This window comes from Temnothorax americanus, unplaced genomic scaffold (genome assembly GCF_048541705.1).
Source record: "Temnothorax americanus isolate GAGA-0224 unplaced genomic scaffold, ASM4854170v1 Scaffold18, whole genome shotgun sequence".
In the NCBI taxonomy this organism is placed as follows: domain Eukaryota; kingdom Metazoa; phylum Arthropoda; class Insecta; order Hymenoptera; family Formicidae; genus Temnothorax; species Temnothorax americanus.
In genome coordinates this window covers 3,687,721-3,713,063 of record NW_027509318.1, presented here as the reverse complement: position 1 = coordinate 3,713,063, position 25,343 = coordinate 3,687,721, and the positions used below count along the sequence as shown (strand labels likewise).

Below are 25,343 nucleotides of genomic sequence, written 5' to 3'. Positions count from 1 at the left end.
ACGGTACAAATTTCCTCCTATCTCACGGCACAAACGGTATGCATGAGTTGCCTGATAAATTACGGAAGTTGGCTTCTATCCAGTACCTGCTGATACGTCCCGTCTAAAATTGAGATCTTGTTGAGAAGATCTGCAATATAGAAGCTTAATTTAATCATTGAACTAACGGCGCAGTCAGTCATACTAATCGCCAAGTCGCACAGTTCGCTCCAGCGACATTATGTGTATACAAACCGTGCCAACCATTGTTTGGCTCTCGAGTTTCTTATCGCGCCGAGATAATTTCAATCGTTCCACTCGGCAGCAGTTACATTCTTAGATCGGTAGACTGCATTTCGCCGGGGCGAGCGATATCCTGCCGCGATAAACGCACGATCATTTGCCGGAGATACCGATCGCACGAAGGAGGAAACGATCCCACGCCGCGTAATAAAACGACCATAATGATCCGCGTTCAATAATGACGGCCAGTCGGCGCGCCTCGAGGCATAGGATTAATATCTACCTCGGCAAGAAAGTGCGAATGAATGGTGTCGCGTGAAACTGCACGACCTCCGCGCGTCTTTCTACCCGGAAACACCGCGGGGCACCGTAGTTCCCACAACAATTAACCATGCGGTTCAAGAACCTTCATCGCGACGCTACACCCGCTAATGAGCAGAAAGAGCAGCCGTTAACGAAGACAGTCCACGACATTAAAGGTCAAAAGCACAAGTTTGTCGGAAAACTGATTATTTAAGAATTATACAAGATTAGAGAGTGCTGAAAGCTGATTTCATTGCTTTATTAACACGTCACAATAATGACAAGACAAGATATAAATAGAGTTATATTGAGACACAATAGCGAACACTCCACTCTAATAACGTGTCACGAATGCAGTCACGTTGCAGTCTGAGCGTATAATAGGTGACAATTGTCCAAGTTATTTAATCAACCAAACAGGTTTCTGTTGGTTAAATTAAATATCAACCTATCACGTCATCAAGCTATCTTATTCAAATACTGGCCACACGAGTAAATATAGAAAAGTAATAAAAAGGCGAATTCCATTGACATATATTACAAAACGATAAAATATGCCGGAATCGCGTGGATAGTTCTCGTAAACGTTAAGTGGCCGTGTCGTAACTCGAGGAAATCTTGAAAATATTTACTATGTGTTAAGTGGCTCTTAACACGAACATCATAAAACGTCGAATTAAATCGCGCCGTTATTAAACCTCAGCGAAAAGAGATACAGAAGTTTGTGCGATTTTATTAAATAATATCAATACATGGACATTCGTATTTTGTGCGAACAATTCGACAGTAAATTACGCCCGCGCGAATTATTATCTGTGACCTCGACGGCGCGTGTAATTCTTTTACAACCGCGAATTATGGAGTCACATCTGTTATCTGTAGTACCGTTATAATATTCCCGGAGGTGCGGACCGGACCGTCTCTCCATGTGTATACGCAAGATGAATCTCCGCCGATGCACGTGGATGCACGCGGTCGCGCAAAATGTTAATAAGTATCCAGCGGGCATTAAGCACTATCACTATCGAGGGCTAGCTACGGAAGTAATGGGATATCTTCTGTAACCGAGTTCCTCGTTAAACAGTTAATGGGCCCTGATGCAACTAAATCCTACATGGAGCTCAATCTAATTTTATCCTCGTGTGTAAGTACAGCAAAATCTCGTTACAACTTCGCGCAACTACAAATTCAGTTTGGGTCCATACAAGTGAATTGGCGCGGCCATTGGTCCGGAATTAACTCAATCCTTGTAGAATTTAACGCTGACATAATGTGTTCCAGGTATCTAACAGTCCGCTAGGAATTATAAAGCCGCCTATATATTTCTGGATATACGGCGCCACAACTAGGTTACCGCAAACATCATCCGAAAACTAAAGCAAAGAGTTTCGAAAATTCCACAATATTTCCAAACTTAATCTCTAGCTTGTACGTTTTTGCGCATAGTGCCAGAATTTTGAGAGAGAGAGAGAGAGAGAGAGAGAGAGAGAGAAATTCGCGATATTATTAATTCAAAATCAGTCGAAGATACATATATATATAACTGTTATATATATATGCTTTTGTTGTTTAATATTCGTATAATACCAAGAGTTAAACTCTGTTATAGCGAAATGTTCCACGTACAATAGTATACGGAGGAATTTCATTATAATACCGTGATATATATTCTACGCCGCATCGTATTACGCGATACACATATCGTGAAAATTCGAACGCTGTAAAGGACGCTCATCATAACCCACTTTGTGGCGGCCTTGCCCAAAAGTCTGTAAGCTTACGAAATACCACGTGGCCGTGCGGCATCGCCGGGGTGTGGTCTCCGCAGTTTCTCTTGTTACGTCACCGCGAGTACTTACACGGCCGGCGTCTAGTCATGCACTTTCCGCGGTTGTTGTCATTCCTGTTCTGCTCTTCCCTGATGCTTTCCGATGCCTTCTGCATCGCATAACTCCGCCCTTACGCGCGGAAAAATCATCTTTCCGTGAATTATACGTGGAGCGCGTTATCGCGGCGTTTAATTGGCATTCTCACATATTACTTGGCAGATTCGCCGGAAGGCAAAGCGATTGCGTTACGCGATGTCGATGTCTTTCGAATGCATTCTGCTGCAGCCTCCTTATTTATCAGTACTGTTGCATATATCGCTCATAATTGGATGGAAGCTTGTCATTTATCAGATTGGCATAAAATTGGTGTACCACTATACTATATACCTATATAGCAGTAATTATATAGAAGCAATAATTGAAAATAGTCAAAAATATTTATCGTTAGATTAATAAAAACGGCTATGCTATGTAATTTATATTTGCTATATAGCGTCTGTCTGTCTTGTCCTGAATGTATAATACGTCACTGTCTTAATGGCAAAAATTTGCATTTACCGTGCGTCGAATACATCGTCAAAAATTACGCGTCTCGTTCTTATAGTTAATTGGGTATGTGTTCAAGGCCCGATATAGCATGAGTAAAGAGCATGCTATAGTTTGTGACATTAGCTATAGAATATGATTGCAGTAATCCATTAAACAATGTGTTATGTAAAGTAAATGTATGATAATTACTATTATTATCGTATTAAGATACATATCTTAACAGAACAAATTACATTCATATGATTCATATGATTTTTGAAAATATATTTTATTACGAAGATACGTGCAATTGATTTCAATTAAAACAGACAATATAAAAACATCGGCTTAAAATGCATAGTTATATCATTCTATGCGATATTATCTTATTACAAAGATTGATGTCATAATTATACTCTTTTGTAGGCATGTCTTTCAGAATTATATGAAGTTTTTTTTAGAAATAATAAGGTAAATAATGTGAGTTATTTATAAAACCATATCACTTCATACAGTATCCTTAGGAAAGGAAAATAATTTTTGATTTAAGAGCGTCAAGCATTTGAATGAACTCTCGGCTTCGCAAATGCGCACAAGATGAGCCACCGTTCCGTATAATGATTTCAATTACGCGAAAGACCATCTCGCGATTTTAGGCCGTCTTTTTGCGGCGTATGTCAAATGATACCGCGCCGGCCGGCGGTTCTTTAAAGCCGACGACAACGTCTGCCGCGTTCTTTCGTGACCTAACTAATGCGTGGCTCTACTACGTATGACTCAGCAAGCAACAATTTCATTCACCGAGAAACGAGAATTGTGATAAGCTCGCATAAACGCTTTCGCAACGTCGCTTCGGGGAAGAAGAAAATTTCTAGGATGGGAAAGCGTTTTGTGCTAATTGGAGCCATTCGCTAATCGTGCGATATCTCGCTTTTTTCTTCCTTCTTCTTTACGGTGCGTGTTCGCTATGAAGACTTTTACTGTGCGTAATGGGAAGCACATGATACTACCAGTATTCAGTTAGGAATAGAGAATTAAAAGTCGGCAATCGAAAGTTAAGACTTGACAGTAGATAGTTGAGAGTTTAATTGAAAACTGAGAATTAAAAGCTAACAATTTAGAACTAAATGATTGAGATTAATATATAATAATTTGAAATTTATCAACTTTTAACCTCGATCATCATTTAGTTCTGAATTTTCAGTTTTTAACTTTTATTCAGTTTTCAATCTTAGACTCAATTTATCTGTTGTTAACGTTAATCTCAACTTTCGATTTTCGACTTTTAATTATGTATTCTCTAAGCTAACAATTCACGTAGAATTGAAATTAAAGTAATGTTGTGCGCTAAGAGCTGAGATTTGAAAGCTGTACGAACCAACTTGCTTTCGAAATTATTGTATTTAGTTTAGGCTTCCTTGGTGAAATCAGTCACGCAAATAGTACATGTGCGTCAATGGTGTTTCGGATTGCTTTCCATCGCCCACTCTTACTCGTACTTAGAAGCGGTCGCAGCGTAGAATGCACGGTACGTTGTGTGAAAATGATTTCATCCACTATTTCCACGGATTCGTGGATTCTTATAATGGATGACTGATAGCTTTATATTCGAAAATGCTTGATGGGACATTATCCCGATATGGACGCGAGATCGGCCTATCAATATCAATTATAATCAGAAAATGTAACGTCGACCGTTGAATCTCTGTCGCTCGCGTTATTATCAGTTAAACGTGATTTTCGGGAAACGAGGCTTTAAAATTATATTAATTGTGATGCATGATGCTGATTCGCACAATTTATGGATTGCCAGTAGCATGAGTGGGATCTGCGTCCGTTTTAGAAGTGGCCATTGATCAATCCGCGGTGACGTTGTGATTTATGTTCCATCACAGCTTCAGCATTATTCGAGTGAAGTGGAAACTATCTGGGAGTCCTTCGCACAGTTACTTTGCACTGCAAATCAATTGTTAGCCCTAACCGTCGCGGTCGCCGCGTCGCGTCGTACCGAAAACGGAATTTTCTTTCCCGCGAGTGTCGATTCATATTTTTAATTAATACCATAACGATAAATTCTGCAGTTCGACATTTGTAACAATGTTTGTATCTTGCGTGTCGTTAGACACGTGTCGAAAGGATAAAAACGAGATTTCAAATAACGCATACGTTATCATTAGGCCAATGCTACTCGATCACTTCATCAAGTTCTTAAAATATAGGATATATACATAATAACACGTTTGTTAGACATTCTACTGTTACATTCCCTGAAAGACACCAATAGGACAGATCGCTGCTCTATTTTCCCTTCTTGTCTATATAAATAGATTCTCCGATACTTCGTGACTCCGAGACTTGGCTGTTGTTTCGAGTAATTTTATTTTTATTTTTTCCGATGCCGGTGAAAAAATATCTGACCGTCTATTTTGGTTCTTCAACAGTTCTATATTTTCTTACACACATCGTACCATATCCAAACATTGAGCAGAGTTTCTCGTATATCATAACACACGCATTGAGCAATTAATACTGGCTTTCCCGGCGACAGGATTTAATATTAGCGCATAAACTAATTGGTGTGCTTTTCCTATATATAAATATATTCAAAATTTTTTTTAAAGTACTGATTTTGAAGTTGACACTTATTAAGTACTTCAGAAACACGAAAATATATGGATACTTCGACTGTCTTATAGTATCAGAATTAGCATCTCTTTGAGGACACATCTCTGTATTGTCTTATCAATTAAATCACGACACGCTCCAGATTCACTTCACAAGAATGCCGACATTCTCGGAATGCATGAAGACGTTACATTCCTCCGAACACCCGGTGCAGACACAGCGGCTAACTTCTTCTGAAGTGGCTGACCACAATTTAAATACGAGAAAGAATATACTCGCACAGTTGCGGTCGTGCGACTTCGCATGGTGGAAATTACAATTTCAGAGTTTCACATAACATGTACAGCGCGCGCGCTTAATTGTTCCTTCACTGGCGAACGCGTACAAATACATGAGAGTGATTAACATTCTGATGGAACCGATGCTTCGTATATATTTTCTTTATACCGCAGATAACTTCAAAAGCATTCGAACTCGCGGCGGTGTCCACCTGTGGACAATTAGGATAGATATTAAAGCAGCGTGATGGACGACCGCAATCGTAATCCGATTAGTCTCCTGTTTCCGTGTCGGATTCTACACGTAGCACTCGCAGAACAATTCATATTGTACGAAATAATTCGAGACGAGATATGTATTTGTTCGTGAACTTGTAATCTTTCGATTTCAATGTCTACGTAAAGCCTTGTGTTCACGATACTAGAAATCGCTCCAAGATCTCGGACGGAGAAAGAATTAACCAATTACATTGGTCAATTGACCGAATTGTTTAAATGTGATTGGTCAATTCTTTTTCCGTCCGAGATCTCGGAGCGATTTCTAGCATCGTGGACACAAAAGCTTTAGAAATATACCGCCGTGAATCTTTTTTCTCCATGGAATAGTACCTATAGATAATATCTTGAAAGTCAAAGCAGTGTGAACGGTGTAGCATGGCACCATTTTCGTCATAAGCGATCGATAGCCAAAGATAATTTCCACGAAGGCAACGGGATAGCTGGATACTTAGATACTACTGCGAGCGAAAACAATATGGAGTCGTCGATAAAAATAAGTTTTGTTTACATTAAGTGTAAATCGGCCGGCGAAACGATGCGGCCGCCCACGTCTGACATAGTTCCGTCTGCAGCTACTGCTTTAAGGATGCAGTGAAGCCTTGAATGTATGCGTGGTTAAAAAAGCGTTGCGCATTTCTTATAGTAATATATGTATAAAATTAGTAACAAGCGAAAGGTCAAAGATTCGTAGAATGGCAAGTTTAAGGTTAAATAGTTCTGAGTTTCTCCGCGTTATGTATGTTAAGTTCAAGTCAATTCATAAGCGTTGCACTTTCACTTTATATATATTAAAATGATATATATAACCGGTATCTTACATATATATAAGAACATTCAAGTGTGAAATCATCGCGCACGATATGCATTACATTTATCGCTATTTGCATAACAGTACGATGATTCATACTGTACTGTAAATATTGAAGTACTTTCGCAGATAAACGGACCATCTGTTCTTTAATCTCGTTTCATCAATTTCCTTGTTTGAATATAGATTACGTGTTTCAATACGAATTTCAATACATACCTATAACTTTGAACGAGTAACGTAAGGTAATATATAATCGATTTCACAGTATATCTTCTTGAAATCTTTCATAACATCAGTTTAACATGCATCATAGATTATTACCATATTTTATTTATTAATAAGACACAAATTGTGCTTTATTTTATATTTGGCAGATCTAATCTGTCTACAAGTTTTTCTCAAGATATTAAAATTAAGAAAATGTGTTTTTCTTTATATGTTTTTTTTATCGGAATTCAAACGGAAGTTTTCTTAATTTTGTTTTTCGAGATTGAACATATGTATACGTTCTTGGAATATATGCAAATGTTATTAGCAATGGTGTCAGTCTTCGTTGGTTTAATTGGTGTGCCGGCTTGATTTCATGTACATGTAACTACGCATAACGTAACGCAACCACGGGTTTATCTGATGCGCTTCCGAGCATGACGAGGAGCTGCATGACGCAATGTCCAAATTTATGATTAATCGAGCTATCCACGCGGCTCGCGTATGTGCCTCTATATTCGCGACTTGTTTTCTACATCTTTATCTCGCGGAAGAGGACAAATATTATCTCAAACGGACAGTGGAAAGTTATTAGAATTTTATTAATAAGTTGTTCAGTGTATTAGACAGATTGAGCACGTTTTCTCATAACTTAATTATGTAATTTAGTAACACAAGTTGTGTACTTCCTTTAATTCGCAATTTAATTCACCATTAATTATTTTTTAATCTTTAATTTTTTAAATATTAACTTTTAAGTTAGCAGTTAAATTAAATTTAAATTCTCGTAGAGTTTTACTTAAAATTGAAAAATATAAAATTTTGTTATGTATCTAGGTAGATACAAACATATTAAGCGATTAAAAAACAATGTTTATTTATATTAGGGAAAACCACAGGTACATAAGAAAATATAAGTGTAAATTGCATGCAATATATAAATTATAAGTTGACATAAGTATGCAGATGTATTCATTTCCGTTAACTTCATTCTCAAAATTTTATTGATCCTTCATAGAAATCGCACTTTCTTTAGTTAGATAAGATATCTCCCTATCTCCATAATAAACCTACATTTCATTTTCACCTTCGTGATACGCAAACACACATATACACGCACACTACTCATCTATCATCTTTATAACGTGATTGTTGACTGATCGCCCGGGCGTTAACTGACCCGTTTCGACCCGTGAAATGCAAGGTAATCGCTTGCTTATCTGATGTCTCTCATCCGGATTGTGCTATGCGCGACAATCGAATTCGTCACCGCGCGCAGGCAATCATCTTTGTTAACCATTCATTTTTTTTTTATCGAACGAATATACATCAACTTGTTAATATTCTCAAGGCTATCAAGTGTTTTATCACATCCATCGTTTCAAAACACAATTGAAACGCGTGACATTTTAAAATGATTACAAGCACCATCGATCACCTCTCATCAAAATACGCGTGAGATCGATTATTTAAATTCTCGTAATAATCGTATATCCGTCACACTTGGAGATCGATTTGTTTATCGATGATCCGATCTTTTTGCCGGGAAAAGAAAAGAATAACCGCACTCTCGTCGTTCTTTCGATTCATTCCCGGGCGCAACGACGGGATACATGACGCAACGTCCGAAAGTCATGATTAATCGAGGTTCGATGCGTCTTTGCCGTCCTCTCCGCTCCGCTCCGGGTCTTCCTGTTCCTTTTTCGGAGCACACGCACCGCGCCGGGGAATCGCGAGTGCGCCGTATGCGTGCACCGACGCATCACGCCGCACGCAAACGGCATATGAGCTCAGAGGACTCCGTTCACGCGTGCACGCATGTACGGATACTGGCCGCGGCCGCGGAATATAATAGCGGTAATACGATGGAACTGGGGCAGTCTTGCTTTGGCGCGCGTCTTAGGAGCTTCCACCTGCTGCGTCGCGCGAGTTTCGGTCACGTTTCGCTCTGACCGTTCTCGAGGTTAGTGTCTCGTTAAGTGACAAATGAAAATACATACGCTTCTCCGTCGCCGTAAGTAGACCTCGAAGAAGAATTCTATACGAATTCTCTTGTGTGCCCAAAGCGTTACCCGAGTACTTACCCGATTAGTGCTCTGCGCGAACGGTGTTTCGCGAAACAGAACGGTGGTGCGCATCTGTTCGTTGAATGCTCACGTAATTTTCAATTTTATTCACGGGTGCCTTATACTTTTTTTAAGCTAATCACGTTTTTTACAATTAATGAAAATAATTATTACATTTGTTTTGATCTATTCGTTAAAATCAAATTATTTCGAATATGTCGTTTTTCTCTCTTTCTCTCTTTCCGTCTACAATGATATTTAAAGCAGATTGAAAACTAAACAACCTCATTCGCCATAACAACATTCGTTTTAATTTCGAATTACCGATCATTATCGAGAAAGATGTTAATTCGCGCGAAAGTGATGTTAATTAGCGCCGTCGTGTAACCGTCCTAATGGATTAATTTCCAGCCATAATGGACTGTAAACTAGCGAATGTATTGGGTTGCACTCAACTCGCGCGGCATTACTGTGATGAGCAGATATATGATGGCCCATTAAGGAGTAAAACACTTTTCCGCTACTCGTACGCCGTCCACATTTGTTCAATGAAGATGATATGAAGTAAATTTTTCAAGTACTCAACAAGCCGTTTTTTATAAACAATTAATTAATATAGTATTTAATTTCACGTGTTATATAATAATTGTGTATCTGCATAAAATTTTCCGAGACAGACACATACACATTTAGTTAAATTCACTTTTCAAACACGTATGCATTTTTCGCGATGCGATCTACTTAAGGGAAAACGTATCCTCGTTTTGCACAGTATATTTTAGTACTCTAATTAATTTTCTGGATATAACTAACCATCATTTATGGTGTCAGATGGTGCTTGCATCGATCGCGCAGATATTCGATGCATCTGATTGATTGAATATACATATAATTAATAAGCGTCTGCATATTACATTGGCGTCGATATCTCATGCTATATAAATTTGCCAGACATGTTCAACATGAGCACATTTTCAAAATACTAATTCGTATATAATTTAAATTTTTGCCTCAATTTACAGCTATCGATTATATAATCATTGGGTTGTAGCGCAACTGATGATGATAGATTAATATAAATATTATCCGTGCTAACAACATCGATTGGCACAAATTGTTATAATTTATTGCAAATAATCAATGCTTGTAATTGTAAGTTTTATTTACTAATATATCGCATTGCGTTTAAAAAACACAATGCGTAATTAATTACGCGTATTGTTATCTTGCCAAATATAAAGATATTAATCGATGATTCTTGTTACATTTATCTCAATATGTCACTAATTACAAATTATTTGGCACGAGTATTAATGATAAACGCGATAACGACGAAACCTTGAAATCGATATTATGGCCCATCCGTTGGCACATTCGTGTACTTCTATTACGTAACAACGCGGTACGACTCTCGCAGTTCGCGGACCTGTACGCTTATCGTCTGATGTCATAGTTACAATTTCACAATGACCTCAAGTCTGAGGTCTGGTGTGGCACGTTGCCTAGTACGGTTTCATGTCTTTCGCGGTTTCATTCAAGAAACATGATATCACTGGTTCTACGGAGCGTATATCGATTGGTTTACCTCATCGCCGAATTATCACCTTTCTTATCATACTTTATATATTGTCATTGATTCTCGAGCTTTATTCTCAACGTACATTAGTTTTATTAAAAATACTTTTACCAAGGCAACTCCAATTTGTGTCCATGTTTTTATTATACAATATTAGATACTTAAAAGCAATAATACATTAAAAGATTTCTTGTAATTCTTGATTCTTGGAAGAGAGGATTCTTCGTTGAAGAGCCCGAAAATTGCGACCGCGAGAAAGATTTCATTTCTACGTACGTTTTTAAGTAATTGCTAAATATACGTTATCACACTATATTCGAAGAAATCGTTCTTCAAGAACAGTTCGGGCCATGTGCAACTTCGATTCGCTATGTACGGCGGCGGCTTTCGCCAAACGCGATACCGCGGCGTAGACAAAGATCGCACTTGAGAGCCTCTGTCCGGGTATTTAGTCTGCGAGATGATAATTACCGACAGCGTAATTGCCATGATTCGCGTGCTCTCGTTAGGTGTTGTGTCCATGCACGCTGGAATTACTGCGCTTCGTGAATCTCGCCCGGCTATAGATTTCATGACACAACCTGCATTTCAGCGTTGGTCTCACGCATGAATAATTTAATGTAAACGAGGGATTAATATAACAATATTATAGTGGAACAAGCGGCGTTTATACATAAATCCTGTGTTTTGCTTATTATTGTTACTATTTATTGTTAGTTATATTAATGACAGTAGAAAAATCCTTATATTATGATAGAGCTCTTTTATTACGAACATATTAGAATATTTTTATTATTGCTGTCACTATTTGTCTCTATTTAAATATTCAATATTATTATTATTAGTGTTAATTATTTATTTATTTATTAATTTTTTGTTTACACTGATAGCTTCACTCTTATACTCAATACGAATGCTAGCTTGTTCCATATATTCGAAAGGAATTCCTTTTATTCCCCTTCTCGATTGTAATCTCGCGATAACACATGTTTCTCCGATCAAACTAAACTGTGCATTATCTCTAATTGATTGTTAGACACGGCCGTCAAAACATTATTACACACCACGTCTACAATCTATTCCGCAAGTTTGATACGAGATATGCTTGACCATTTCGAACAACTGGTTTATTTCAGCTGATCCAGCGAGCTGGTTGCGATGTATGCTCCTGAAAATTCGAAAGTTGGTCAGGCTGATTTTCATGCATATAAATAAATACGCGTGCTCTCGCCGGTGATCAAACCGGCCGGCACCGGCGACGATGCGCCGAAAGGAATAATCGATGCCGGACCGATTGACGAGGTTGCTCGCTAATTCGTTGAGAAAGATTTAACCGCGGCGTGTATACGTATAGAGGGGAACGTTAATGCGATACAAGAGCGCGAGGATTAATGAGTATGTAAATGCGTCCGGGACGAAAAAGGTTGATCGAATAAAGTATATAGGTATAATAGTACGTGCTCGCCGATGCCATCACAAAATAGCGTCAAGCAAAACATGAGGCTTGGAACGCGGTTCTCAGAAACGTAGGTATTTAAGAAATATGTCAAATATTTATATTTTTCCAATAATGTCCTCGTTTTCCATCGATTTCATGTGTCTCAGTTTCATCAGAATGGTAGCCCAAATCTTATTGGATAGAACACAGCTTAATTTTTAAATAGACACTGAAATAATAGAAAACTGATGTACGATTTCTACACATTTATTTATTGGTTTATTTATATATTAGTATGTCATTTCTTACCACTTTCTTCATATCTTAGTGTTATGAGTTTGCAAGTAAATAAATTAAAATAAATTTTCAAAGTAGTAAAGTTTACTTGAGTGTAAACGAATTCATTAAGATTTTATTACTTATAATTGCATTCTATATAACCTTTCAGTTTTAATTGCTTGTAAATTAATGCCTCCATAAGTAAATTAGAAAAGGATTGACACCAATATTATAGCTTGTGAATTTGTAATTAAAATTTAAATCTATGGTTTAGGCCGTTTAGGGTTAGGGGCTTCCTTTTTATTTGAAAGGTCCAGTAAAATTTGTAATTTAAATCAATACTTTGAGTTAAATAATGTTTCGTTATTTTCAACTGTCATGTGTGTCGAAATTTATTATTTTAACTCCATTGATTTAGTTAAATTAACAACAGATCGAGTAGGAGTAGCGGCGACTTATATAAATAGTTAAAAATGACTCAAGTTGAGTATTTGATACTACGACTTTAACAGTGTAATACAGTATGAATCTGCTTCTGCGAGGATTAATCCCGCACCTTGTAATTACGATAATTACGACTATTGAACGTTGTTAACGAGTCAAACCCGCCTGACCGGAAGATCGCACGAGGAAGGAAAATCCTTTGACGCAAAGTGCACCGTGTAAATATGCAAACCATGCCAGCAAGCACGATATTCGACGGTACAGTAATTTTGGTTTACAGAGCGAGTGAATTTAATCGTGATGCCCGCCCATGTGTCGACAATGAGAGGCTCGTAATTCTCGTCGGGTGAAGGACGTCCGTTCTTTCCGATTTGATGGGATTACCGGTCGACAGGACCGAATCCGTGTCCGCTTCGCGGAGCATGTCACAATATGGCGAGCCGTGTTGTGCGCCGCGACCGTGGACCTCGAAACACGAAGAATCGAGGATTAAGAGGAATGCTATCGTTGTTTGCGCACGACAATGCGAAGCCATAAACGTACGTGGCTACCGTGAAAAAAAGGGGGAATATTTTCATCCGTATGTTTAATTCCGCAAACGTGCCTCGCTGAATTCCCTCTCGATGGTCCATTCAACAGCGAAATTCCACGCTTGACGTTTGACGTCACAAACACAGTTTAAAATTGTCCATAAATCTCGACGAAACGTGCGGGGATTTATATATGCGTGAACGAGAGAATGATGCCGAAAGGCGTCCGGATGACGTTTACGTACCACTCGCCCAGCAGGATGGGTGTTCTCACGATTCGGACAAGTAATAAAAATCAAGCCCATGCATTGGATGAGATTTTAGTGCGCGATCAAACGTTAGAGACGTCTGGTGATTTCTTAATAATGAAGAATCGCTTCGGAGATCATCAGCTCGTAAATATTTCGGTATTAATGCGACGTCGTTACCTGTGCGTTTACGATTTCTGCCGAAACACGCGTAAATCATCGGCCGCTAAGACGGAGCGGGCGAAGGTTGTAATTTTATTTTAATAACTCGTGATATATAATGTTTATAGGGGGAGAGGCGCGCGAGAGACTGCCATGCCGTGGGATACATATTGTTGCCGATGAAAGGAGTAACGAATGTGTTTTACTTGATTACGAGTTTAGTATAATTTTACATTGCGCGCGCGCGATGATAAATAATGTTGTCGTGTTACGCGCAATTAAGAGAACCCGCTTATCTTGCGTTATGCGTTTTGTTGTATTTCTTTAAGAAAAAAGTGTAAATTGAGCAGGTTTTTGTTATTTATGGATTTCATCTAGACAAACAGATTCCTACATTATAATAATTGACATTATCATTATTGGTAGAAATCCAATTTCATGCGTATTTTAAAGTTTTTTAAAGTTTACATACTAATTTTATATATATATCATATATATCATATAACCCGAGATATAACCAATGAATATTAACTGTAAATTATTTTTATATTGTTTGTTCTATTCTATTCATCTGTTTACGTAACATTTTTCTATTTTTTCTTTTTTATATATCTATTAGGCTACGTTCTGATATTCACTGCCAGTACTGAAGTTTACGACACGTACACTATAGATTTTCAATACTCTGGCAGGAATATCAGAACGCAGCCATAATTAAACAACACTACTTTAATAATACGTGAAAATGATGTGAAAGCGAGTTGAAAAATAACTCGTAATGGTCGCGAGGAATTTACGTAGTGTCTGTATTACGCAGCTTATGGCGGATGTGCGCATCGGGTTACAAATTTCTGCTGAAGGAATCCAATGAGGAAATGTCCAAAGTGCAAAATTCTTCCCGTGCCGCAAGGTGCTGAGTTTGGACATACCTATGTATATTTGATACAATAATGACGCAATTGTGGAATGTTAATGCAGAATAAGGCTGAATTAGCAAGAGAAACAGGTCTGAGGTAGTTATTTTTTTATACTTTACTTGAGAGGCCACATTATGTAGAAAAGAAAGCTGAACAATCCCATACGTATTAACACGCTTATGAAAAAAAAAAGAAAAATGAAGAATTAATATTTTACGCGAGTAGTTTCACTGCAAAAAAATAGAGAAATAGACTGTTATAATTTTATATATATTTACTTATCGAAAAATATTTTCGATTTTAACTAAATCTCAGGGATTTGCTATTCTAAAAGTTCATAATTTCCGCCACGCACTTAGATTATCATAAATAGGAGATATATAACGCGGAGATATAAAGCAGCTCGGTACTCGTCGACGATAACGATTCTCCGCTATATAATCTTTCCAGAGTTTAAGGTTAATTGGTGCGGCTCGCTCGCACATATCTACAATCTGAAGGTTAAAAATATGTGCGACGGATAGAAGGAAGAGAGAAAGAGAGAGGAAGAGAATTATGAATCGTAAATTACATTGTACAATTTATCGGATTGTAGCATAATATATAGATACTTCAATACATTATATATTAGTAAAGTAATAACTTCATCTTACTTGTAAAATGACGTGAACCTATTTGATTGCGAAAATTGACTTAATCGACCGTCAAGAATATTGATAATGCAATAACTCGCACTTCGTATAAATATATCGAATTTATATTTTATAATCATTAAATGTTATAGGAGTGCAAAATTATTTGAAGACATTTTTGACTTGATTAACAATTTAAATTTGGTGTTCTTCCTTTAAATTATAATTTTCCAAATAAGGATTACGCCGATCAATTAAAAATTAATTGCATAAATTACTCATGGATCTTTCATGTTACATTAGCCAATCTAATTCTTCATATCTCTAATCGTGAAGAGATCTCGCGGAAAATTGCGCCGCACTCAACATCCATTCGCCACGTGATTTCGCGCGCAACTTTACTCCACGAGTGAAGGCAAGTGCGCATTACGCATACGCGTATAATCGTGCGTATGATTACGATGTTCACCGCCACCATCGTCGGCGGCGGCTTCGCTTATGGGGTCGCAAAGTGAATCCTGAGGCGCGTGACGAATCGCGCGACACCGTGTCATCGCGATGCATCACGAGGCGTGGAACACCGGCAGACGTATATGCCGTATTCTTACATATGCGCGCACACATATACGCACCGTGATATTTATTGTCGCAAACGGAAATAAAAATAATGCTAGTGTATATACAGCATCGGCCGCCTGTGACATCAGCCCCTCAATCAATCCGTTTTGCATGATGATGCATGAAGCTGGGTGTGGACGCGGCGAACGTTGCCCATATAAATCCTTTCGCCAACACCGTAGAATCTCGATAATCCGAGCGGTTTAACGGCATGTTTGATCATTACGTTCAATCAAACGTTTAATTCTGGCATCTCAACTTATCGAGAGAAAAGCTATTCACTTTAAGTAGATATTATATTAATACGAAGAAAATGATCATTTTTAATTTATTTTTATTTTATTTTATTGTGTAATAACGATATATAATATTGTTTAATCATTTTTTGCGTCAAAATGCAATTTAAGAAGAGTTGATGACCATTTATAAAATTATCCGCCGTTAATTCTACTGATTAAAGTAAAGATAAATCTTGCAACATTGTCGTTCGTCGTTCTCATGTATATTTCTTCTTTGAACTCGCATTGATAGGAATACGAATCTTTCAAGTGAAACTGTTTCAGACCGCAATCGATTCATAACAAGGCTATCGATGATCCTATGCAAATGTTGCAATGTGAAGGCCACGTTTTATTTTCCTTCTCGCAACTATTCGTGATTCGCGATTAGATGAATATGTTTGTGAGTCTGAAAGGCAAATGTCAACCCGCGATTAAATGAAATGACTGAATCAATTAGAAATAAGTTAATCTTATGAAAACGATGTCTACAAAAAATTGTTACGTTATGCTTAGCTATATTTTCTTAGATATTAATCAATAATATTATATGTATTACAGATTAATTAATATATTTACATTATTTAATCCATGCTATCAATTATAGTATAAATATATTTAACAATTTGTAAAAAGAAATTGTATCAAAATTATACTTTGATTGCTTCAAAAATATTACAAAAAAAATTAAACAATGGCATAATAAATTTAATCTATATATAAAATGAATTATATATTTATTAACAAACAATGATGATTTATTCTAGAAAATAGAAAATATATCTGTTTTACTTTTTGAACAATTATCTTTATTGACTCCAATTCCTTTGTAATTTTTTTTTTACGGATTGATCAAATTTAAGCGCGATCAGTAAGCCTTACTATACGCGATCGATTTAAACACGACCGGTAAATTTTCTTGCGGGCAAACCACTTTGGTACATTACTGTAATCAAGAACGAGTCGAGATAATAAATTCGCATAAACCATAAACACAAATGATGATTACCAGGTCTATACGACATTGCACGTCGCTTAGATCCGCGTACATCGCACACAGAGTGTATCAAAGAAATCGCACATTTTCTTTCGATTATATATAAGCGCGAATTGAAACAAATCTATTTCAATTTTGAAGTATTGCGATTGCTATTTCTTTTAAAATATAGGAATATATTAATGCACATGTATATATAAGAATTGTTGTAGTTATTTATAATAATTCTAACACTGTGACAAACGAATATATAAAGATAACGCTGAGGGATTCTCATCAACAATTTTATATATCGTTGTGATCGCGGATATACTGGTATCCCTACATGTGTCTCCATAGCAATAACTGCGCCCTTGTTTCTTTACGATATATATCGCAGTGGATCTCGCAGAGATTTGCCCGGAGAAAGACGAGCGGGCACAAAGCTTCCATGCAAATTGGGTCGGTGCGTGAAAAAGCCGAAACACCATAAACTCGCAGAGCTCAGAATATAAAGCGCCCCTGATATATTCGTTCAACCGACCTGTGCGTTTCGTCGTTTATAGCGATTCTGTATCTGAATATTGTTACATTTGTTGAACGCACGATGTTCCACATCTCGCACATTTTAGTGTATTTGTGGATTCGTATTTGTCAAATCGACAAACATTTCTAGTGTTATCGTGCTTCTATCACTCTATCGAAGAATCGCTTCTTTGGATCCTTTTTTCATAACAAGAGGGACAAAAAAATTTTGATTTATGTACAATTACATCTCTCACATTACATAGAAATTTTTATCCTTTATTATGCGGAATATTGACGAATGTGTCGTATTCGACAATTTATTTTAAAAAGTGTAATCGTTTTTAATTATAATAATATTGCATGTCAAAAGATTTTTTAGTATTGATAAACATAGCATAGATATCTTTCAAATGTTATCACAATTAATAGTTGGTACAAGTTCATAATTCAGATTCGTTTAGAGAGACGCATCTCAATGAGACATTTTTGACCGCGCAAAGTGTTTCTAGATCGCGTTCGACTTTGGTTACCGTTTTGCAGCTATGTTTAGATCACGTTCAGCTGGCGACGATAAACTAGGTCGGATTAGCGCACTTCCTTGTGCGAGTTCTCCATCTTTTATCGGAAAGAGGATCTATGTTATCTTCTCTCTTCTCATATACTTCATAATTGCCGAGGAATTATTGGATTTCACCAGGTGTCAAGTGAAAATGTTATAACGATTAATGTTTTATTGCAATTTTCATGCAATAGTAATATTTAATATTTATTGCATATTGTGTCAGATTGATACAGACACGGTACAAATATGTTATTTATTGGATCAAAATCTTTGCAATTTAATTATAGTATTTTGTAATTGTGTGTACTTGCATCTTGAATAAAAATAATTCCATGTTTAATTAATTGGAACCGTTATTTACCGACACATTTATTTAAACGTCACATGTTGAAAAATGGACGCTTGTATGTATATAAAGCTGTAAAGTTTACAATAATATACCGCAACACGATAATTGATTGCTAAATTTCTCGTGATCAGGATGGCTTAATTAAATTTAAATAATGATAATTAATATATTAATTCTATGATAAAACTAACCAAAAAATATCCCACTTATTTCTTCTAAATTATCTCCAAGTGAATTTCACTGTGCTTTCAAGAGTATCTTTCGCCACATAACACAACCACGGTTGTCGGAGTAACTTGAATACCCGTAACCGGATTTCGCAGATAAACGGATTTTCCGCATACACAACAGTTTCATTGCGTCGCGTTACGTACATTTCATCTCACGGTGATTAAATTACATTTGCATTACCTTGACATTAACTGCTGTATACGCGTTGCACTTTTCAAAATTGTACGCAATTGAAGCAATTGAGCGATCAAAGCAATCATTTCGACGTATAACTAATGCGGTTATTTTATTAGTTGTAAACAATGTATTTCTCTAATTTTTTTTCAGATGGGGCGACTATTCGTGTGGGCGCACTTCTTGCTGCTAACCGTGCTGTTAGCACCGGTGCAGAAAGCTGCGGCATGCAGCTGTGCGCAGGCTCATCCTCAAACCAAGTTTTGTGAATCGGATTTTGGTACGGCAGTAATTTCACGGTCAATAATATCTTTATGATATCAGTTCTTGATATCATAAAGATTATATATAGTACGAAAAATATAAAGTATATATTTTTATTATCTATTATCTATTGTGTGATATCTAAATTATACTTTTTTAAGGAAATGTACTACTATATCTTATTCTCATCGATATATATAACGATATTTTAGTGACAGGAATGTTAATATTCAATTTTATGTAATAATTATGAGTTGTACGTATTTTTAATTATATTGACAACTAACGTATCAGTTTTCTTGTAAAATTATACGATTATTGTGCGCTAAATAATAGCGAAAATCACTTTTTGATTTTCGCAAAAGTCGTCGGCCACAGTTAATGACGTTCTTTTCTCGTAGTCGTCGTGGTGAGGGTGAAAAAGATTCTTCCCGTGAGCGACTACGAGATCGCTTACAAGGTCAAGATAAACAGGGTGTTCAAGGTGCGTATTATGTGCCGGTGAGAGACGTCATCACGCACGCGGAGAAACGTTCGTCGCGCGTTCATCGCGAAATGCAATCTAGACTTATACGCCTCTGCTTCTTCCTCCCGCAGTCGAACCCAAAGGCCGACGTGGCTCTGATGCAGAACCTTTTACGGACACCGTCCACGGACTCGATGTGCGGAGTGACATTGAACGTCGGCGATACGTACGTTCTAAACGGAAGAATCGTCTCGGGGAAAGCGTTCATATCGTACTGCGGCCTCTCGATAAGATGGGCCGACACGACTACTAGGCAACGCAAGGGATTGAGACAACTCTATCAACAAGGCTGCGTGTGTGACGTAAGTGTTGGATTATCTTATCTGTTGTCACTTCAAATTTATTCTCTCAATTATTAATTTCCTACTATCGAAGAACATATTATTAGTATTAAATTTAGTATTAAATTAGTATTATAATTATTAGAGATCACAAAATGTTCTAATACTAGGCGGCAGTGCTTTAAAATGTTATTACTGAAGATGATTGCCGTAATCCTTTGACAATATTGCTTTTTTTGTGATATATTACATTGTTTGATTATAGCTATTTTGGATTACAATCAAATTTATTATATGCTTAGAAATTAGAGAGAGAAGAATAAATTGGATTGAGATACAAATTTTATCTGGTCATAAATTGAAGAAAGACTTAAATCATATACGCAAAATCAAATATTTTCTCGACTGATTCCGTGAAACCGACGCTGACTCGCTGCGTGAAGGGTTTAAGGCAATAAATCACGTATGGTGTAAATCTCTGCCAATGTTATACGGTTCGAGAGTGCTTTTAAAAAAATCGAGTGTCCTAAAAATACGTATCCGCGACCGAAGAGTCTGCCCACACGCGCGGATATCCGCCCATTTGTTCAATCACGGCTGACTTTTTTCGTGACGCGAGTTTACGCGGCTAAGAATACGAGATCGCGAGAAAGGGCGCGGAAAAAATGGCCTGGTTTTTGTATCGCAGATTCTGTATACACACTGGAGGCGCAAGGGTGCCGTGCTGGAGTCCAGCGGCGGGAAGAATTGCCTTTGGGAAAGCACACCAGGCCCCCAGGATTGCCAAGAAAAATACGGCGTGTGCATGGCGTCGCCCAGCGGCTGCTCTTGGGTTCCCTCGGTTCCGTACAAGAATTGTATCAAGGAATACCAGCGTAAACGCGAGCAGCAAAGGTCGCGGGAACCTTAATTGGCACTTCCGCATCATGCTCCGCATCGTGTCCTCGTACGACGGAAAGCAACAGAATTTATCGGGTGTAATACGACGCGGCGTGCCCGCCGGATAATTTGATGACGGGCACGCCGCGTGATCGAGTCACTGAATGGTTTTGCGGTAGTTTGATGGAAAACTGCATATTTGCAACACGCGAAAATGCACGAGATCCGAACCACTACTATATATTACATGGAATAATTGAGTAACAGGATAGTTCAATAATTGGTTACCGCATACACATGAATGCGTGAGGCAAAAAATTTCTCGTTTTTTAAAAATAATTTTATTAAAAGAGATAACACTCTGCGGTTTTGTAAACTGACTTTTAGTAGCGCTTTCGAATAAAATCGGATTTATCTAAAAATGACAATGCGTTATATTTTTGAAGCTGAAAAGTAGACTCCTAAGCTTGTAGCATTTATGAGGGACGCAATTATATTATTAATGATGACCTTAATTTTCGTGCTAATTTTCTTTATAGATTTCTATGCCGGGCAGAAACGATATCGAGGAATCGGAATAATATTGTAACAATGCAAGTTAAAAATATGAAATTGTCTGTTGTTTAAATTGTTCGTTACTTAGGTTCGATAGCAACAACGTTGGTTAATTTTATCCCATAATTTATAACGGCAGTTCTGGTTTAACATTGTGGCTATAACACAAACAGAAAAAAGTATTAGTTAATTATTGGTCTGACCGGCGTTGTAGTGCAACCGACCTTTAATTATTCGATTATTATTATTAACGAGGGGTAAGTTTGCATCGCTTAGGTTTGAAACGAGTGAATATGCATCGCTGAAATATATATGGGTGACCTATTTTCACGATTATTCTCTCTCTCTTTCTCTTAACAAGTTGTATATATATTATATATTGTTAATGTATATTGTGTATCGTTAAATTATTTCAATTATTATCGTTTCGCGTTGTAGTCTTAGATGTTGTACAACTTCACTCATACTTTACTTCGTAATATTTTATGCGCATTTTTAAATCTAAATTAGATTATAGCGTATATATTTGCGTATATATTTGTTGTTTACGTAGATTAATATTCATAATCCGTAAACTATTTTATCAAATGAGAACACTGAATATGCGAATTATAATAGCCTTATGAATATATGTAGAAGATTTTGGTGTGGCATTCATTGTTTCCACTTCTATCATTGTTGCATGCGATAATATAGTTTATCGTTAAACGGAAACATTTTATTTGGATCGAAATTTGGTACAAATTATTAAAAATTTATATGCACGTGCAATTTCGAACGGAAAGGAGCGAACTTTTTTACTTATAACTTAGTTTAGCTTTTAAATGTGGTACTTTTGTAAGTGTTATGTGACATGTAGAATAAAAATAAACGAAAACAGTTGTTCTTAGAAGCATATATACTATTATAACATGCCACCTTTGAAATAAATATGTGCCAATTGATTTTACTCACCATTTCGCGATGATTGGGGTAATAACTCTGTTCGATCAAGGGGAAGTTGTCTTTACCTAAACGACGCTGCAGTCCCAGCAGGTGAGCAAATACCCAAGGTTTATCCTATTTTATAGAACACGATAGCAATTACCGAACGGTTCACTTATATATATATATATATATATACAATATATATTTAAATTTTTATTATCATCCTATTTGATTTTTGTATTTTAAATACAAATAAACAAAACACTAAATTTTGAAAATTTTTGATATAAACAAAAATAAAATTATGTTTCGATATATATTATATGTATATAAACAAATATATTATATTTGTTAAAGATTCTTACTTATTTTTTTTGCAGATGATTGAGATTACGAAATTCTTAACAAATTTTATTTTCTGTTTTACATTTGTTTTGTAAATAATTATTAAAAAATTTATAAAGCAGATAATTTTATCGCAATACGTTACCTGAAAGTTGTAAATTGCTGTGAGATTGTTAACGCTGGGCACACCGCCGTACATCAAACCAAGAAGAAGATTCTTGTAATCTTCTCCAGCATCCCGTAGATTTTGACGTATCAATACGAAATCAGGTTTGAAGGATCTGATAACAAATAACAATATCCGTTGCTTTCTCAATATTGCTTTAATATTTCAATTAAATTTTTATTTTGACTGTTTTATTACATTGTTATATTTGTCATTCTATTTAAAAGTTGTTTTATGCATTACGTGGCAAATCAACCTTGTAAGTTTCCAAACTACCATTTTAACTTATTTTTTGATATTTAATTTAATATTGAAATCTAAGATGAATGCTAAAATTGGAATGCAGAAACACATTATTCTTATTATCCAATTTTATCTTACCGAATAACTTTGGTCCCGTTACGATAGACAGCCATGGACACAACGGTGCCCGCCTCGCTTGCTGTCAGGGACAGTTCTCGAAATTCCGCCTGCTCCACGCGGATCTCATAATCGCCATGCAGTCTGCGCCCTCGGAAGTATTTGCTCCAGTCGGTGTTTTGGTCATCGATCACCAGCAGAGTGAAGCATCGGTCTTTGCTGTATGACGAGCCTCTGGTCGCGCCAGATACCGCCGCTCCCAAAATAGAAGCACCCTACGCATCATTTTAACTGTCACACGTTATGACATTCTCGCCTTGCATCATTCTAACTGTCACACATTATAACATTCTCGCCTTGCAGCATAGTAACTGGCCAAATGGAAAATTTTAATTAAGTTTGCTATGAAGTACACGAAAAAAATGCTTTTGGGAAAGTCAAATTTCAAAGTTTCAAGTTTTCCTCTAAAAAAACGCAACTAATTGCGAGATATTGAGATAAATATTTTGACATACTATTTATTCAATCTGGATTATTAATAGATTAATAGCTATATTTTTATCCATAGTTGCAATAGTGGTTAAGTGATGAAGCTATTACTTTTCATTCAAACCGATTTTTGTCAGACAGAAAATGTCAGATAAATGTAGATAAGGAAGACGAAGTCAACTTGCCTGATCGCGAGCGGCGCCGGTTAAGCTCTGCACTCGCTGGAGCAAGCTCTCCCTTGTCTTCGCCGGCGAGGATGGTGCGCTGGTGGTCCGCGAGCCGGGTCTCAGGTTGAGACTGAGATCGCCGCCGATGGACTGCGGCGGTCCTTGGGGTGGCGCGCCCGGGATCGGCGGCTGGGACGGCGGCGGTATCGGACCCGGTTGGGATTGCAGAGGTCGGTCCGGCATCGCTTGATACGACTGAGACGAATCCTGTCGGCCCACGGGGGCCATCCCAGGATCCGCGTTGGGCTCATCGTCGAGTTCCGAGCTTAGGTCCCCTGATGAGAACCTGGAAGACAAGCTATGGTGGTCGTCGTGACAGTGACAATCGGTCGGCAGGCCGCGCACTGACGCTGTCGTGTCTGACTGCGCTAAATGCACATCGATCACATACGGTGCTGTTGGGATGAGGAGCATGTAGATGACGTCGGCGATGAGGCTGGGCGGTCGCTAATCGGCCGGCGCTGCATGCGTGACGCGGATCTTACGTCTATTTCGACTGCGAAGTGGACGACCGTCGCTTCAGTTTGAGGTAACATATATCCGTTTCTTTTTTTCATCCATTAGGTGCAATCTTTTTTTCCACTCAAATGGTTTTAAGCGTATTGAATAAAATAAGTATTTAGACGCGAACAATGCCGGAACATCCGCACGAAACCATGCCTTTGCGCATTTACGTCATCATCGATTTGCATTATCGAGCGTATGTGTGGTTATTCGTAAATAACAGCGAGATTTACGTCATAAATAAAAGCGAGAGATGAAAGATGCGATATCGCTGATGGGGGAGGAGAGGTGGCGTTGTACTATAACGTTACCGTGTGTAAAACAACGTTAGCGCGATGACTTGATATCGTGACGTGCGTCCAGGCTGCTTGCATTTGGGGCAATGCTGGAAGCGGTATTTTTAACGAGCCGCATGCACACATCCATATTTGTCGAACACGGAAGACTTGAAATTATTAATAACAACGTTACGATACTTGTGCTCGGACTCTCTGTACTCATTTTAGCGCGACACTTTCGGATAAGCAGAGGTTCTCAAACATCTCGACACAATTTTTTTTGATATTAAAAAAAATCCCCTCCTTTTTCAATCGATTAACAGTATTTTAAAGAATTAATTTTAAAGAATCTAAGTTTTGACGCTGTAAATATGGAAAAAGTAAAGAAAAATTTCTTTTGAGCTCATTATTAATAAAATTCAAATTTTCGCACATCGTTTCACATTCACTAG

General features: G+C 37.3%; 2 protein-coding genes across 7 annotated transcripts in view; one reads left to right on the top strand and one right to left on the bottom strand.

The window, feature by feature from the left end:
- Timp (Tissue inhibitor of metalloproteases) overlaps positions 1-22,487 on the top strand; it is a 130,741-nt gene extending 108,254 nt beyond the window's left edge. For 2 of the 4 annotated variants that reach the window (XM_077404062.1, XM_077404064.1), the window contains 4 exons: positions 19,244-19,370; positions 19,756-19,838; positions 19,952-20,182; positions 20,850-22,487. In XM_077404062.1, coding sequence (XP_077260188.1) covers positions 19,244-19,370; positions 19,756-19,838; positions 19,952-20,182; positions 20,850-21,071 — 663 coding nt within the window. In that variant the 3' untranslated portion in view covers positions 21,072-22,487. Of the gene's footprint in view, positions 1-8,895; positions 9,097-19,243; positions 19,371-19,755; positions 19,839-19,951; positions 20,183-20,849 lie in introns of those variants that run through there. The other 2 variants (XM_077404063.1, XM_077404065.1) reach the window with 2 other exon arrangements.
- Positions 1-25,343, bottom strand: part of Syn (synapsin) — a 49,902-nt gene that overhangs the window by 18,841 nt on the left and 5,718 nt on the right. For 2 of the 3 annotated variants that reach the window (XM_077404057.1, XM_077404059.1), the window contains exons 3-6: positions 24,068-24,395; positions 23,415-23,668; positions 23,013-23,148; positions 22,550-22,654 (exon numbers count right to left, since the gene is read on the bottom strand). In XM_077404057.1, the coding sequence (XP_077260183.1) occupies positions 22,550-22,654; positions 23,013-23,148; positions 23,415-23,668; positions 24,068-24,337 (765 nt within the window). In that variant the 5' untranslated portion in view covers positions 24,338-24,395. Of the gene's footprint in view, positions 1-22,549; positions 22,655-23,012; positions 23,149-23,414; positions 23,669-24,067; positions 24,408-25,343 lie in introns of all 3 variants that reach the window. The other variant, XM_077404060.1, reaches the window with a different exon arrangement.